Source organism: Podarcis vaucheri, assembly GCF_965113315.1.
Source record: "Podarcis vaucheri genome assembly, chromosome: 2".
In the NCBI taxonomy this organism is placed as follows: Eukaryota; Metazoa; Chordata; class Lepidosauria; order Squamata; family Lacertidae; genus Podarcis; species Podarcis vaucheri.
Window position 1 is genome coordinate 44,823,383 of NC_138760.1, and position 17,905 is coordinate 44,841,287.

The following is a 17,905-nucleotide window of genomic DNA, read 5'->3' on the forward strand; positions in this document are numbered from 1 at the left end:
AGATGGGTAACACCATGTTACTATTACTTACTAGTGTTTATTCTTAAATCTCTTAACTGGCTTTCCTTACAATCAACTAGTGGGGACTGCTGGCATTACACAGGAATTCTAAGAAACCAACAGCAACCCTTTACTGGCAATCAGTGCAGTTTTGAAAGGTTCCATCCACCATTTTGATTCAAAATGGCGTCCAGTGATAGACCAAAACCTGCTGCTTCTGAAGAGCCACTGTACCAATTTTTGTTAAAATATCTTAATAGTTGTCCTAATCAGTGCATTTTTGAAAGACCTAGCTTGTTATTTAGTTTCAAAATGGTGTTCAAATATAGTCAGGAAACTGCTCCTTGACCTCAGGGACCATTGTGCCAAATATGGTTACAATATATCTTAAGCAGTGTTTAAATAAATGCAGTTTTGTCTTTTTTTAAAAGGTTCAGGTTGTGTACCTTTTGAGGTTGTGTTTATTGTTTATGACTACTTTTGTTATGTTTGTACTTATGTTTTTTTGTACTTTGTAAGCCACCTTGAGCATGGTTTTAACTTTGGGAAGGCGGCATACAAATGAAACGATTTATTTATTTATTTATTTAGGCCAAGTTTTTTCACATCTTCTTGTTTATTATTCAGCCACGCTGGCATTTTTTCATGGGCTTGTGCCTTTTCCTAGCCCGTACTACATATTTCATTTGTGTCTTTGTGCAAATGACTTTAAATTATGTTCACACTTTCTGAAGGAATCTGGTCCTCCTACAGTAGTCTCAGTTTCCTCTAATTCCAATGAAATTTTCCCCTTGACCACTTGTCACTTACCTGTCTGTGATATATATATATATATATATATATATATATATATATATATATAGTCCAGTAGCACCTTAGAGACCAACTAAGTTTGTTCTGGGTATAAGCTTTTGGGTGCATGCACACTTCTTCAGATACACTGAAACAGAGAGAGTTATTTTCTTCTTCTTCAGAGATTTAAATAGACAGAATTAAGGAATTTGGGGGTACTGCCTCTTGAGCATGTGCAGAGGAGAGAGATAAGAGATATTTATTTGACACGTCTATTCACAGGCTTTCTTTGCTTTCAGTTGGGTTCTAATTGTGGGATCAGTGTTCCTCATGCATTCAAGTGTTTTTTTTTTGCTGTTTTTTTTTGCACAAAACAAATGCCACCCATATTCCCCCTCAATTCAATCCAGGGTAAATCCAATAAGATTAAAAAACAATAATCTGTTGGCAATGAGTCATTTGAAATATCTCAACAACCTGTATGCAGTTTTAAGCCTCCAGCTGAAACCAGACAAACAAGATTAGCATTCACTTTGTTAACTCAGTATAAAGCGTTTATTTGCTCACAGATAACGGCTAGCCAGAAGCTGCTCTATGGTTACATTTGAGAGAGGCAGCAAAGAAAATTAGGCATGGGTTCTTGTATGAAGCCTGCTGTATATTCCAAGTGCATTGTCAGGGTTGTGGTTTTGGAATGGTCCACTAGAGGCAAGGGAAGAGTGATAGGACTCTCAGAGGGAGCTATGTGACATCAGAACCTCAAGTTTAGAATAACCATAATGTTGTGTGTCACACTTGGTGACTCTCAGCAGATTCCACATCCTCCCCTTTTCTACTCTGGCACAGGCCTGAAGCTTTTGGACAGAGAAACAAATAGACACACAGAGACAGAGAGACATTGTTCTGGATCTCTGAGTATTTCTGGAATCATGAATTTCCTTCTCATGTCACATTTTTACGTCTGATGGCTCGTAACAGGCGGTGCTTCCTCTCTCCTCTGCAAGCAGAAAACAGGGCACGCATGTCCATCTCATTGGGGTTTGCAACCAGTTGAAAGGTGAAGTTCTGGAGCAGGGTGGCAATGAAGAGGAAAAGCTCCATCTTGGCCAGACCCTCTCCTGGGCAGGCCCTCTTCCCTAGAAGACGGAAAGGGAAAGAGAACTAGTTCATCACCCATCACCTGAGACATTTATGGTACCCGGTAAACACTTGACTCCTGAGGAGTCACCTCAAATTATTATGTGTGTGTAGATATTTTTTCCCAGAAGCAAGATAATGTGATAGCCCCACAATATGAATGCAGAGGTATTTCATTAACCATTAAATGTATGTTAGACTATAAAGGTTACCATCTGTAAGAGCTCTGTTATTCCTCTGCCTACTTAGATCAACATTTCACTGAGCAGCCTAGGCAACAGGATTAATTTTCAATTTTCATCACTCTAAGAAGTAACAATGGAAGGATCTGTCAATTTCGATCCTCTCATTTTTTCATTTTCCCACTCTTAAAATCAGTTGCCCATATTTTGCTACAATTTGTCATTAAAAAATATATTTGTCAAGCCTCATCAGTATTTGAGGCAGAATTTACCCTAATAAACTAATTTCTATATGTAGTTTTGACTAATATTCACATTTTCGTAATCAGTTTTCCCTACTATAATGCATCTTTGTATGTTATAGTTGCAAATATATTCATTTTTAGGCGCACTTTCCCCCAATATATGCTTTTTGGTAAACATTGTTTGGTTGCAGAACTGTTGCATATTATTATAATTTTCACTTTTAGAAGCAGCACGGGGGCAGCTGCAGCATGGGGAGGGGGGTAACCATCCACCCTTGCACTATAAAAACTCCCACCCCACCCCCATGAACTGTGGTTTGTCCCAGACGGATTGTTTGTGTACCCTTAAATGCACTTGGGGAGATTTACTAAGATCAGGTATACGTTGAGAACGTCTGACTTATGGCCCAAAAAGATGTGTTATCAGGTGATATGTGACCAGATCACCTGCGTTCCCTTCTCCGCAAAAGTAAAAGACAGCCACTCTGGGGAATACAGGTGAATCACACTGGGACTGCAAAGTTAACCATTTCCCAATGCAAGAGGACAATGCACATTCCTTCCATCACTCCCATGGTTGCTTGTACCTTTGCCCCACCCCACTCTGAGAGATTTAGTCATGGATATCTCCCTCCCACCATATTTATACAGTTTGACACCAAGATAAATAGCATTCTGCTTCAAGGCTCAGCTCTGAAGCTCCTGTTCCCAATGCACAATAGTGTTCATGGCTGCTACTTTTACATGCTGAGACGTGGCTGGTGCTGTGGTCTAAACCACTGAGCCTCTTGGGCTTCCCAATCAGAAGGTCAGTGGTTCGAACCCCCGCAACGGGCTGAGCTCCCGTTGCTCGGTCCCTGCTCCTGCCAACGTAGCATTTCGAAAGCACACCAGTGCAGGTAGATAAATAGGTACTGCTCCAGCAGGAAGGTAAATGGCATTTCCATGCACTCTGGTTTCCATCACGGTGTTCTGCTGTACCAGAAGCAGTCTAGTCATGCTGGCCACATGACCCGGAAAAGCTGTCTATGGACAAACGCCGGCTCCCTCGGCCTGAAAGCGAGATGAGTTCCACAACCCCATAGTCGCCTTTGACTGGATTTAACCATCCAGGGGTCCTTTACCTTTTACCTACTTTTACATGCGGATTTGCATGTGCTCGAGGTGTTAATGTCAAAAACAAGACAGTCAATAGCAATGGCAGGGAGCAAGTCCAACACATGTGGATGAAGCAGGAATTTCAGCAGCAGCCATGATAGCAGAAGACCAGACTCCAAGAAGCAACGCCGGATTACCAAATTGGCAGAGTAGGCACCAAACTATGGGCCCCATGCCTTTTACGGTCCCCACAACAACGGACCAAAATAATATTGATTAGATCTTGAAATAAAATTCCAGTCGAGCTTTCTTAGTTCTGGGCGGGCAGGACCAAAAGCAATAGTGTGTAGAGCAATGGAGCATCCTTTTGCACAGTAGGCTCTATCCAGCCTTGCAAAAGTCAGAGGATTATTTCTGCACCTGCCCCTTGCCAGCCAGCCAGCCAGCCAGCTAAGCAGGAAGCACTGTCACAGTTCAAGGACATATTCCAGTCAGCCAGAGCACTCAGGGTGAGCATAGAGCAGGGGTAGTGGTGGGTGCAGCCTGGGAGAAAGGGGGGTGGTCTGGGGACTGGGGTGTTTGTTCGAGGAGAGTCCTGAGGGCCAAATAAAGAGGCCTGGAGGACCACATTCAGCTTCCTGAGGTCCCTTGGTCCTGCTCCAGGCTTTTGTAGGATCTTAGATACCTAAATGCGGCTGCGAGCCCCGTGAACAGCTCTTACTGTTACCTGCAGAGAAAGGCATGAAGGCATCATTCTTCCTGAATTCACCCTCTGCATCCAAGAAGTGACCTGGGTCAAACTTTTCAGGAGTCTCCCAGCAGGCTGGGTCGAAAAGCGAAGAAATGAGCAGTGGAATAATAAGGGTGTCCTTTAGGGAGATAAGAAGATGCATAATCAAGACTGTCGGCTCAATTTAACAGAGAGCAAATAAAGAAGTCTTGTCTTTGACAGAGAGTTGAATGGAATAAATCTTCTCAGAGAAAGAGGTGGTTCATAGAAGGATAGTAGCAGAAAGATGGTGGGAGCTAAGGGTGGATGGATCTGTCAGTTTCAATTATCTCAATTTCTCACCCCCCCGCAGCATTTTTTCTTAAATCCTCATAAAAATTCCTCAGCATTTTAGTGCAAATATCTCCTAATAAACACATTTGTATGCAGCATTGACAAATGTACACAATTTTCACAAGCAACCCCCCCACCCCAAAAGTAATGCATTTTTGAATGCTTTTTCATGGATCTACCCATTCTTATGCAAACTTTCCCCTTACTGATGCATTTCTGTAAACGTAGTTTTGTTGGAGAGTCTATATCATAAAATTCGAACTGATTCGAATTTTCCATTCTCATGTTGTTTCCATTCTCATGTTGTTTTGAAAAGTGTGGTTCTGATAGATTCAACTAAGTAGTTGTGTGCATGGAATGAGGTCCGTTCGCACAACAAGACTCTCCCCACTCTCCCCCCACCACATGCCTTTCACCCCCTAAATCTCTTCTGGAGGGTTGGGGAAAATGCAAGGTTTAAAGAACGGATCGGTGGGGAGGATAGGTGAGGAAGTTCTGCTGCCCAAGCAGGCCTCATTCCCCATATGCATACCCCACTTGGCACTATGTTAAGCCCCACCCCATGTCTTTATGCGATTTACGATCAGTTGTATCAAGATGTGTGGGGGAAACTGTGTGTAGTGTTTTACCAACAATTCAAAATCTGCACTTCTCCCAGTTTTGCAGTGCAATTCTCTGGCCATGTGTACAAAAACACACATACTAATATAAAGTGTGCATAAAATTCATATACTGATGAAAATAACATACAAGCTGCGTTGTAATAAGCTAAAATGTATATATTAGGAGAAATTCACACTGCAATGCTAATGAAATTTCATAAATACTTTTTAAAACATGCAAAGTGATGTGGAAAAGTGGAGAACTAGAATTTATGACTGGGGAAATGAGAAACAAAAAACTGAAATTGCCATATCTGACCATCCTTTGCACAATACATTTGCCCTTCACCAAATACCCTGTTTATTTTCTGACTTGTCACACCTGAGGGATGGTGTAGCCCTTGAAATCCACATCCTGAGTTGTCAAACGTGGAAAAGCCTCACTACTCCCTAGCTGATAACGCAGTATCTCATGGGTAAATGCATTGGTGTAGTTCATCTTCACCCTGTCCTCCATGCCAGGAGCACGGTTGACTCCAACAACCTCATCAATCTCTTGGTGGACTTTGGCTGCAAAGAATGAGATTTTATTGCAGTGAATAATATTATTGCATGTTATTCTGGAACCCATTTTCCCCAGATTGACAATACAGGCTCAGACTGCCTGCACCATAGAGTGTGTAGAACCAAGGATATACAGCCGATTTTCACTTTCCAATTTCAATCCTATTTGAGAGATCAGTTTGAAGTGATGGCCCAATGATCCACAGTCACTTGCTGCATGACAGATCCACTGCTTGATCCAGGCCAGTAATCTAAAATGCTTAGGGTTAATCACAAGTTTGTCTGACCCCGAACGAGGGCTTTTTTTCCAACTGGAAATCAGTTCCGGCACCTCTCAGGTGGGCACTATTGCCATTATAAGAGAACAAGGGAGGCATTCATTTTTCTAGAAAAATAGCACTGCCAAGGACTTGCGTTCGACTGAAGGGACCGGTGGAATTCTAGAAACAATAAAAGGAACCTGCTCCTGCTAAAACCAGAACAGGAGCATGAACATGAAATTTTGCATCTGTCAAGCTTTATTCTGCACCTAGTTTCTTATTCCTGAAAGTCCAAGGCCCACTACTCTAGCAGTTTCCCATAATCAATCCATCAAGTCTGAGCTATCTTAAAAGAATAATTAGGAGGTCTGTCCCTGCTCGCTCCACCCGCTAGCTCTGCCTCCCCATTTGCCAACTACCTTCTCCCCACAGCTGGCCAACCCTCTTCCTTTACACCTCACCTACTCTGGGGGTGCTTCCCAGAGTGGTTTGCTAAACTGCTCTATGAAAGTCCCTCTCCGCTTGTGTTAAACCTCATTGCAGCCATGCTTAATGGAGGGTTAACGCTTCGTAGAGCAGCTTGCTAAACCACTCTGTGAAATGCCTCATCCCTTTCTATTAAACAGCTCCCCTGGGCCCCCTGCCACCAGTGCTGCTTCCTCACTCTCCTGCCTGCTGTTCATAGTGCTAGAGTTGGCTTGGTCACCTGTTGGCAGCCACTTGAATTGCAGAGTGTGATGATAGCCTTACATTTCTATGTAAGAAAGAAGATATAATATGTGGAATCATTCTAGAGCGGGTGAAAGATTACTGTATAGAGAGAATAGCTGCTTTATTGGCCTGTTTGCCTCAGAACAGGACCGGCCCACCCAAGAGGCTTGGTGAAGCATTCACCTCAGGCAGCAGCCCAGGGACAGTGGAGGAGGCAGCAGATCAAGGCCCCTGAGGAGCCATCTCCTCTGCCTGTCAGCCACTGCCTCCCCAGCCACCACCTTCCCCCACCATTCTTCCTTGCCACCTGCTGCTCTCTGGTCCTCCCCCCCCCCCCGCCACTGTCTTCAGCAGGTGTGGGATTCTCCAGGCTGCCTCCCATTGCCTCAGGAGGTTGCCGTGGCAGAGGTGATGGCAGCAGCAGAGCAAGAGGCAGGGGTGGCCGTAGGGCGCCATTTTCTGTTTTGCCTCAGGCAGCAAAATGCGCTAGGCTGGCCCTGCCTCAGGAGGTTATACATCTAGTGCACATTTAAAATATGAAATGTATTTTCAAACATGGTTAAATTGTTAATTTCAAATACTGAGGTGGTTGTGGGATTGTGGTGGTCAGAGAAATCTCTTGGGGTTTCTTTCAACTTGGCCATTCTTGATTCTAAGAGAATGTGGGCCAAGAAATGGACAGGCAGGTTTAGGCTCATTGTTAAGTAAACTCCAGAAATAAGTTGCTCAGGGTGTCCCAGCTGTTAAGGAGAGGAGTTTAGCAACAGCTCAGGAAGCAGAGACGCCTACTAGAGGGTGGTGGGCATGGCTTCCTTCACTTTCTCTAAGGGTGGCGCTTGTGGAGAGAGAAACAGCCTGTAGTTTTGTGGGAGAGACACCACAGACTGGGGGTGGGGGTGGTGAGAGAGCTAAGCTGGAGCTCTGAAATATCTGGAAGTGTCTGTTGGGGTGCTAAAGCTGTGTACCTTGTATGTGTGGAAACCTTGCCAACAACAGGAGGCCATAGAAGATGCTATTGCTTGAGGTCTCTGTACCAGCAACAAAGAGGAGAAATGCAGTCGTCACTAGGTCTTCAACACAGATATTCTGAGCAGAGCTTTGTTCCTGTAAATTAATGCAGAAAGAAAGGGAAGAGGTGGAAGGGAAATACCTGCTTAAAATAAAGGACCAGAATTTGTGCAACACCAGACAGCTGTGCATCAGTCAGCCATCAAGATGGTTTTCTCGGCTTTAGCTCCATTCTAGATTAAGGTTACCAGATTTTTTTCAATGAATCCGGGGACACAATAAATAAATAAATAAATAAATACTACATGTTGATGCTGCAGCAATGCCAGTTGCAGAGGGGTGGCCACTGCCTTCACCTCAACCGCCACGTTTCCCCTTCCTCCGAGGCTCCTATCTCCTTTCTCCATGAGCCTGGGCAGCCCCTGAGTTGTTGGTTCTTCAGTGGTGGGTCAGGCATGGAAGGCGGAGAAGGAGGGCCAAGAGCAGTGGCGGTGGTGAGGCTCGGGCAGTGCAATGCCTCCCTTCCCATTGGAGCAGCCCCAATTCCATTCCTACTTGCGTCCAAGCAGGAGGTGGTGGGGATCCCTCAGCTGGGAAGGGAGGCTTCCTGTTGCCTAACTGAGAGATCCCTGCCCCCTCCTGCTTGCACGCAAGCTCCGATAGGCAGCATGAAGCCTCCCTTCATAGCTTAGTTGCTGGGGTTAGGGAAGATGGAGGCAGCCTGGAAGCTGCATCTTAGAGCCCCTGTCCCACCATCATATGGGGACTTCCGAGCAACTCCTGAAGCCAGCCAGAGCCAACAGCTCCGGGCTGCTGAGACTGCCGCTGCTGTGTTTCCCGGGGACATTAGATGAAATCTGGGGACATTCCAAGGATGGAATTTGTCCAGGGACTTATTCGCAAATCCAGGGACTGTCCCCAGGAAATGGGGACGTCTGATAACCCTATTCTAGATCAAGCTATAGGAAGGGGCCACCAAAAGCGGCAATCCTATGTAATACACTACACATTAATTTGGATGTCCCATGGAACTTACTGAGACTGCCCCACCCATCTGGATAGAGGTAGCAGCTTAGGTTCATGGCTGAATGGAAAAGAAAAGGGACTGAGGTGAAGGTGAAGCAGATCCAGTTCCTTCTCCTATGGCCTTTGTACAAGGAAACTCCTAATATCTGATGTGTCTTACTCCCTTGCCTCCACCACCTACCCCTCTGTGGGACCCTGCCACAGATAATCTTTGTGGCTCGGCATTTCCCTCTGTGCAAAGGAAGGCCATCTGCCTTACTCGCCTCTCAGCCAGAGCCGCCTCCTCTCCTCTTCTGGACCCTGCTTTCTAGGTTCCTTTGGAGCTCTAGCCTGATGCACTTGGTGTGTTCCTCTCATTGCCTTCCACTTCAAGGAGCCCTCAAAATTTTCATGTTCCCCCATGACCCGCTAAGCATCTCCAACTGATCTGTGTGCTGCTGGCTATGGCCAAGCAAGGTGGACATGTTGATGCACACCCAGGTGAGTGACTTTGGATCACAGGGACTCACTACTAAATTTACAGGCAAAGAATTGTAGCAGACATGACATTATATGCCACATACGTATAAAGTTTTCTGGAGAGCATAGCCAATTTCCAATAAAAATAGTCTGCCCTAAGCTTTTGGGGTGGGGGTGCGGGGGTGGGAATCCCCAGGCTGAAAAGATACAAGTTTTGTAGTTACACGCAACAAGCCATTTCCCTTAGCTTCTCTCCCGCCAAAAAACTTCTCATCTACCTTATTCAACCTGAGCAGGAAGCAGTCAATAAAATCACCAGGATTTTGTGGATCCAGGTTCAATTTGTGAGATTCCACGCTATCTCGGATAAACTGGAAGAGCCTGGAAGAGTCATTGAAGGAACTCTTGTGTGGTCCAGGTACGAAGTCCATGATCCTTGGAAAAGCATTGTATGCCTGAGACAAGGCAATGCAGTGCATTAGAGACAGTGATTCCCTCCCCCCTCTCCTGCCCCCATCTTCAGTGGCTTACATTCCCACCTTTGGCCCAATTCACACGTTAATATATACACCCATGTATTAGAGAAGGGTTGCCACATTCTTTCTGGCAAAATACAGGGCAGGTCAAGGGGGGTGATTTTTATTTTTAAAATCTGGTGCTGAAATGACTTCAAAACAATCAATTACAATCTATTACAGTCTAACAGAATGGCCCCTCTGGAATTTGACATACACACATACATACATACATACATACATACATGCACACACACACACACACACACACAAATTTGTAAATCTGTCTGTGCTTTGCTACCCAGAACTTAAATACATAACCTTTCACACCCCTTTTCACACACAAGCATTTGGAGAGGATCTCTAACTTGGCAGGGGGGGGGGAGGGAGAGGAAGAGAGTTGACCTGAAATACAGGACAAACTGCATTCTGCATTGAATCAATATAGGACACAGCATTTTACATTGAAATATAGGACTCAGTGGTGTAGGTAGGGTTTGTGGTGGGTGCGGACTGCCCTGGGTGTTATTACTAAGGGGTGTGTGTGACAAAATGGCAAAAATTGTGTTTTTAAAATAAAAAATAAAAAATTGGGCTCACGACACTTTTATTTTTTTGGAAAAAATAGCTCCCGCACCCACCACAGCTCCTTTCCTACGCCACTGATAGATAGGCGAAGCGGGGGACACTGCAGCGTGCCTGAGCCATGTGTCTCTCTTGAGGGGGAGGCGGTGGGCTGACTGCCTGCAAGCTCCATGCTGCTTTTTTGAGCAACATGAGACTTGTGTCTGCCCACCACCTCAGCAGCCCTACAGCTGAGGGGGAGGCTGCGGAGAGGCTCCATGCAGCGCTCCCTGCCTTGGTTCGCCCCGCCCCCATGGGTAGTTTTCCCCACCCCCAGCTGCAGGACATGCGCGCTGCACCAGGCACCCAAGCAGCTAGCTACACCGCTGACAGGACTATCCTGTATTATACAGGATAGGTGTCAACCCTTCTTCTCACTAACATGGAAAACCTATGTCCAGGTTGTTCTCCTTCGGAATGCAGGAGAATGTTTGCTCATAAAAGGAGATAAATGAACACTTTCAATGACTGGGAGACGTCCCCAGTTTTCCTAGTGTATGAGGGTGACGTACCGCTCCAGAGACATGGAGAAAGAGGCTCACAAATTTCTGGATCACATCCATGAGCTCCTTTAATTGGGGGTCTTCATAGCTGAATCGGGTCCCAAAGATAACAGAGCAGAGCACATTAGAAGCAGCAGTTGTGATGTCTGGCAATGCATCGAAGGCCTGCCCTACAACCGCAAAGAGAGGGTTAAAAAGGTGACTGGCGTTTGTATCCTCTGCCCTTCATCCGTCAAGGCTTTGTGAACTTTCTCAGTGACTGATAGTTTGGAATTTGGATCTTTTATCTCTGTGTGTTCTGAAATTAAAGCTCAAGGTTGGCACATTCAAATAAGTGAAGGTGATGTGCCAAAGTGATGAACTTGTTTAAAAAGAAGAAGAAGAAGTGAATTTCATCTGAATTCATCATGAAATCAATTTTCCCACACAGAATTTATATGGAAAATACAGCAGCTCTAGCAAGACACATTTCTGAAAAAATTGTAACATGAAGAGGCTGATTAAAACAAGCATTATGAAAAGCATGGGAGCAATCTATTTTGCTCCCTAACGAAAGCTACCAAAAGAGAGATGTGTTAGTCACTGTGTTCTGTGGGGCTTACTCCCAGGTAAATGGCCATAGGATCGCTGCCTTAATGCCTCCAGAGACATACACACCTAAGATATTGGCAAGGACAAAAGGTGAAATGAATGCCAGAATTCACTACCACAATCCAGCCAGTCATTAACCTATGAGAAATGTACTTCCAACACATTAGAGATACTGCCAATGTATGTGTTATGAGCAGGGAAACGGGTTCTTCATGCCAAAGTGTAGAATCTTGCATTGAATTTCATTGTATTAGTTTGGGCCCAGGTCTCCAATCTGTTAAGGCCATTTTGAATCCCAATTCTGTATTCTGCAGCATTAGCCAGCCTTCCCAGTTTGATATCATCTGCAAATTTGATTAGCATTCCCTCAGTACCTTCATCCAAGTCATTTATAAAGATGCTGAACAACAACAGGCCCAGGACAGAACCCTGGGGCACCCCACTTCTGGGCCGTGTCCAAAAAGTGCTGTTGGGGGATGAGTGTTCAGACCCCTGGGGGTTTGGGCTGGGGGTTCACCAGTATGCAGATGATATCCAGCTCTACATCTCATTTACGCTGGCTGAGACCCTACCTGCCTGTGCACTGTCTCACCAGAGTGATACATGTGTTGGTTATCTCCCACTTAGACTACTGCAATGCACTCTATGTGGGGCTACCTTTGGAGGTGATTTGGAAACTCCTCCTCCTCCTCCTCCTCCTCCTCCTCCTCCTCCTCCTCCTCCTCCTCCTACTTTTTTCCAGGATGATGAGAAACCATTAGTGAGCACAACAACTCTTCAGCTACAAATGCACATAACAGTTATCTCATCCAGCCCACATATTACCAACCTCTCTGCAATACTATCATGGGGGGCTTTGTCAAAAGCTTTACTGAAATCAAGATACACTACGTTCACAGCATTCCCCTGCTCCTGGTCACATGTCTATATGCCCCAGCATACTCTTCTTTACTTCCTCTTTAACTGTTCCTACCCTAAAGGAAGGGCTGCTTTGTGTTCCCTATACCAGGAATGGGAATCTAGCATGTTCCAAATATTTTGGAACGCTGCTTCCATTAATCCTGGCCATTGGTTATGCTGACTGTGGCTGAAGGGAACTGGGGTCCAACAATATGTGGGATGCCACAGGTTCCCCATCTCTGTACTAGACCAGGAAGGGGCCTAGAGAACCTTGTTTGGCTGCTAGCGCTTCCACCAAGCAGTTTGCCTCCTCTTGCATCCGCTCAGCCATCGGTTTCCTCCCCATGCCAAAGTTCCTCAGTGTGGAGAGAGTGAAGCGGCGCAGTTCCCTCCATTTTGCATTGTCTGAGTTGATGAGCCCTGAAAAAATACAATTGGCACTGTTGTATTTATGTTTAATCAGACGACACTGAAGTCTGCAGCATGTTTTGTCCAGAGGCAAGGATCTTCTCCCAAAGGATTTAGATGGCTCGTTGTCCCCAAGACAAGGATCTTCTCCCAAAGGATTTAGATGGCTCGTTGTCCCCAAGATTTGTAAGAAGATTGACAGCCATCAATTCCTGGGAAAGATTGCCATGACTCTTGGCAACTGCATCTCAAATTAAGGGGAAGATAAGATAGTTAAGAGCACCCACCGTAGCCACCAGTCACTTTTTCAATGAGAGCTATGGGTGGCCGCCCACCAAACGCTTCAGCGTGATCCACCAATGCACCTTTGACCGCATCATATCCACAAAGCACAACCATAGGCTTTGGCCCCAGCCAGATGGTGAAGACTGAGCCATACTTCTCAAAAAGCTGAGGACAGAATCCAAGAAAAGCACGAGTCATTGAGCTGTAAGATATCATTCTTGGAAATCTGCTCCAATTTGCTGCCCACACCATACCATTGCTTACTGCAGATCAGTTGCATTGATCATCCTTTATTTTTGCTTTTTAAAAAAATAGAGTTCAAAGAATGTGTGCATGGGGGTGGAGATCCTCACCTGACCTACGTAAGTTCCTTGAATGGGCTCTGCAGCTATACTTATCTCAGTTCTAGCACTGGGGAGAACATGATAAGTTCACCTCAAATAAAGGAAACAGCCTAGTGTAAGACTGAGATTGCATTCACATTAGAACTTCACCTCTGATTCACAGCTATCGCCCAAAGCACATTAATACTTCACTTCGCATTTAGCGTGCTGAGTTCAGTTCAATCATTTCTTCAAGATGCAGGGAAACCTTGAACCGTTCCAAAAATGCTAGCATAAAGAGACGGCATGGGTGGTTCTGAGCACAGGAACGCAGCAATTTGCCTCATGCAGAGTCAGACCATCAGCCCATCTACTCCAGTAATGCCTACACTGACTGGCAGCAGCTCTCCAGGTGCTCTCCAGGGATTGAGCATGTGACCCTCTCTTTGCAAAACAATGTACCCTCTCTGCCCCCACTCTGCTGCTTTAAAGGGGAAAACACACACATCTGGACTCCTCAGATCATGGATCTTTCAAGCCAAGGTTGCTTTGAATGGAAAGATCACAAGGCAATTGGAACACCATGAGTCATGGTGTGAGGAGAGCTAAAACATGAAGTAGATATTGATGAATTTACCTTGAAAGTAGAAGCAAAGAGAGTAGAAGCAAATAAAGGGGGGGAGTTAAATACACGCTTCCAAATGCAATCAAAGGAAGGTGGCAGGGGAGAGAACTTCAATCATGCCAGCTGGATGAGCTAAAGTGAAATAAATCTCACCCATCCGATCTTAATGGATCTTGAAAATGCTTCCCAATTATGGGGTAGTTATGAGAATAGAACCAAGGAGCATTTGGATTAGGTGGTGGCACAAGAGGATTGGTATTCCTGGAAACCTCACATATGCATTCACCTCCTGCCTTTATTTCTGCCTTTGCTTCTTGAGCCATTTCTTATTCTCTGCCTTTTTAAAGAAAGGATTCCAGTGGAAGCCTTGCAAGAGAGGGCACTTACCTTGGGGTAATTTTTGTGTAGAGGCAGGACCTCTTTCTGCAGGAGGTTCCCCAGAAAGAGCCAGGGAGTGGGTCCTGGAGGTAGCTGGCCTCTAGCTTTGTGAAGTTTGAAGGACAAGGTCGTGAGCAGAAAGAGAAGAAGGAGCACTCCTGCCCCAGTTACCAGCTCCATCTGTATCCTTGCTCTGTCCACTCCAAAGGCAAAAGGGCAGAAGCCTTTTAAGAGATGCTGAGCTAGAAGAAAGTGACAAAGTTTGAGACACGCCCAGAACGCCAGCGAGAGACATTTTTTCTACCTTCCTGAATTCCAATCCCCCTGGTATCTTCCATTGCTGCTAACACAGCTGCAGGCTAGTCAATTACACCAGTGATTAGGGACACAACAGAACTTTTCTCAAAACTCTTGTTTAGTTACTGTTTTGATTTTAAATAAAAATAAATGGCACAATCCCTGTTATTTTTTTCTGTAAAGGTTCATTTGCCATTATCATCATAAACATAGGTTCAAGATTCCAGTAAGTAGGAGTTTGAAAGGGATATAGATTTAGGTCAGTTTATCCCCATGGGGATTTTTGTCAGGGAATGGACAATGGGTGTTTATTAAGTTTGGAATTAACTACTAGTCAACGATGGCTATGGTCTCTCTCCATGGTCAGAGGCAGCAATGCTTCTGAATACCAGTTGCTGGAAATGAAAGGAGGTGAGCGGGCTTTTGTGCTCAGCTCCCACTTTTGATTCCCCCCCCCCAGGTGTCTGGGTGGCCCCTCTGAGAGCAGGATGCCAGGCTATTTGGGCCACTGGCCTGATCTTGCAGACCATTCTTAGTTCTTTGTAGAAGCCTTCTTTTACAACTGAAACTAGAATTTAACTGGTTTTGTGCTTTGAAAATGCATTGACCCTGTTTGCCCCATGGAGCAGTGGTCAGCAGTTCCTGACGCTCTGGTACTTTAAAGACACGGGATGATATTCAACACTAAAATAGGCCAATTAATTTTCACTCAGAACAGACACGTTGAAATAAATTGGCCTAATTTAGTCATATTCCTTCATTTCAGTGGCGTTACTCTGAACAAAATTGAACACCACTCCTACAGATTTATTGTGACATGAGATGAATATATATGATGATAAATAAAATGGGCTTCTGTCTACAAAAGCTTGTGCCATAACAAATTTGGTTAGGCTCAAAGTTGTTGTTGACCTTTCTGCTATATTGTTGAAAGTGGCTCAAATTGTTAACCTTCTGCACTTTCCCCTACCTGCAGTTTCAGTTCCTGTTCTTTGCATTGCTGGTTATTTTAGCTCAATGGCACTGCAACTTTGCAGTTTTTCTTGTCCTGTTTCCCCATTCTGCTGCCAGCATCATTCCCCTTCTTCCTCCTGCCAGAGGACCAGTTTGCACTAGAAGAATTCGTCACTAATTATAAACTACAATGCCCCTTTTGCTCATTACTAGGAACTCATGAACCATTCTCTAGCATTTCTTTGTCAACTGACTTGTTCCCCCTTTAAAGGACCCAGAGTCACAATGTTTGGGAATAGCCGCACTACACAGAGAAAGGACTAAGAAGCTGATGCACAATCACACAAGCATGAGAGTGCTACATCAGGATCCAACATGGGTTGATGGTTAGGATGTTGTACTGGGAAGACCCAGGTTCAAATCCCAACAGTGGCGTAGCGTGGAGGGTGCAGGGGGGGCCGGCCGCACCGGGCGCAACATCTGGGTGTTAGAGTTAGGGGGCGCAAATCCTCGGGTTAGGGGGCGCAAATTACTTGCCTTGCCCCGGGTGCTGACTGTTGGGATATTTCCGTTCCACCTTAAAAGGGAGCAGGCTTTGTAAGTAACAGAGTCTGCGCATGTCCTAGTTCAAAGGATGTTTATGTTCTGATGTTCCTTTCGATTCCGGTCAGCCAGAGACTCAGAACAGAACGGTCATGTTTTTCTTTGTTCTGTTCAACGCTAAATAAAGTCTGTAAATTATGCTCTTCTGTGGTCCAACTTCTGGCTGTGTTTCTGCTGATAAACAGTGTGCACAAGCCCTGGAATGTGGCAAGGAATTTCCAGAGGCTTCGTGTCGCTAACTGCTGGATCTGCCTGTCTACGGGAGATCGATGGACGTCCGGCAGACGGCTTGGGGCCATGATGGACAATATCTCCCTGGCAGTTTCCCAACAACAAGGTTTCGGGCCCAGATTCATAGGACCTACAGGAGAGTAAATGCTGCAACAGACTGCGTTTAAGAGGTATGTGGGAAAAGCGAAAGGAAAGAGGGAGGCTTTTGGCTTTTCTGTTTACCTCGGAAGGAGCCTTTGAACTCTGGAAGGCTTAATTGGCCTGGGAGCGGAGCCAAAGAGTTCGTGATTAATGAGCTGCCAAGATAAGGAGTCTTTGAAGGCATAGGGCTCACGGCTCAAGTAAAAAGCTGAGATGGATCTCTTACAGACCTCAGAAACTGCTCCGTGTCCACTAAAGCTGAATGGCCACAACTATCAGACCTGGGCAAGGTACTGTGAGGGCCAGATGAGAAGGCTTGGAGTGTGGAATACTGTTTCTGAGAATCCCCCAGCCCCTGTGACAGATGAGTGGAGAGCACAGGATTCGAGAACCATGGGAATAATTTTGCTCTCAGTAGCTCCTGAAGAGTTAATCACCTTGGCTGGCAAGGCAACTGCCCGTGAGATGTGGGACGGGCTAAGAGCCTGTCATCTCCGACAAGAGGCTGGGTCTGTGTTGCTTTATTTCAGAAAGCTGCACAGGAAGCGTTTGGAGCCAGGGGAAGATCTTAGAGCCCACGTTTTACAGTTGCAGCATCTCAGACAGGAATTGGCTCAGAGAGGTTTCAATATGCCTGAGTCACTGTTTGCTATTCTCATCCTGGACTCCCTGGATGAAAGCTATCATGCCGTGGCAAGTCAGCTGGCGACCCTCCCTGCGCAAGACCTCACTGCTACAAAGGTCTTGGCAACTTTGCAGAATGAATATGATAGAAGAAATGCAGCTGAGTCGGCTTGTGCGCTTCAGGGGGAGCAAAGTGGGACTGCATTCCAGCCTCCAGGGGGAGCCAAAGCGTTGGCAGCTGTGAAGTGCTGGAGCTGTGGGAACCAAGGTCATACTCAGAGGTTTTGTCCAAAGACTGGAAATAAACAGAGGAAAAAGCCTGCAGGTGGCCCGAAGCAGAAGGGGGGGGTGGAAAGCCCACGCCAGGGAAAAACAAGGCTATGTTTGCTGGCACAGCTTCACCAAAGGCTAAAGGCACGTCTGCTGGCCAGGAGCAGCTGGGGGGCAAGCTGCAAAAGCCCACGCCGGTGCAAAACAAGGGTTTGCTTGCTGTAAAGACTGCTCCAACAGCCAAAGGCAGGTTTATTATCGATTCAGGTGCGAATCGCCACATTTCGAAGGATCGGCATCTCTTTATCTCCTTCAAGCCTCAGGAAGGTGAGATCCACCTGGCTGATGGAAGGACGTTGCAAATTGCAGGAGAAGGGACTGTGAAACTTGCAAGTCTGCACACAAGCATCAGTGGTGTACTTTATGTTCCAGGAGCTGCGAGCAACTTGCTCAGCGTTCCACAGCTTACTGGACGTGGTTTTCAGA

The 17,905-nt window shown here is 45.7% G+C and overlaps 1 protein-coding gene across 1 annotated transcript; it reads right to left on the minus strand.

Moving 5' to 3' along the window:
• Positions 1-1,324: 1,324 nt before the first annotated feature.
• On the minus strand, positions 1,325-14,679 carry LOC309527219 (cytochrome P450 2B4-like). Its single transcript, XM_082213852.1, has 9 exons — positions 14,309-14,679; positions 12,976-13,138; positions 12,551-12,700; positions 10,799-10,959; positions 9,426-9,602; positions 7,620-7,758; positions 5,502-5,689; positions 4,182-4,323; positions 1,325-1,928 (listed from the first exon to the last, which is right to left on the minus strand). The coding sequence occupies exons 1-9, from the start codon at positions 14,477-14,479 to the stop codon at positions 1,735-1,737; spliced, it is 1,485 nt and encodes a 494-aa protein (XP_082069978.1). The 5' UTR covers positions 14,480-14,679; the 3' UTR covers positions 1,325-1,734.
• Positions 14,680-17,905: the final 3,226 nt, after the last annotated feature.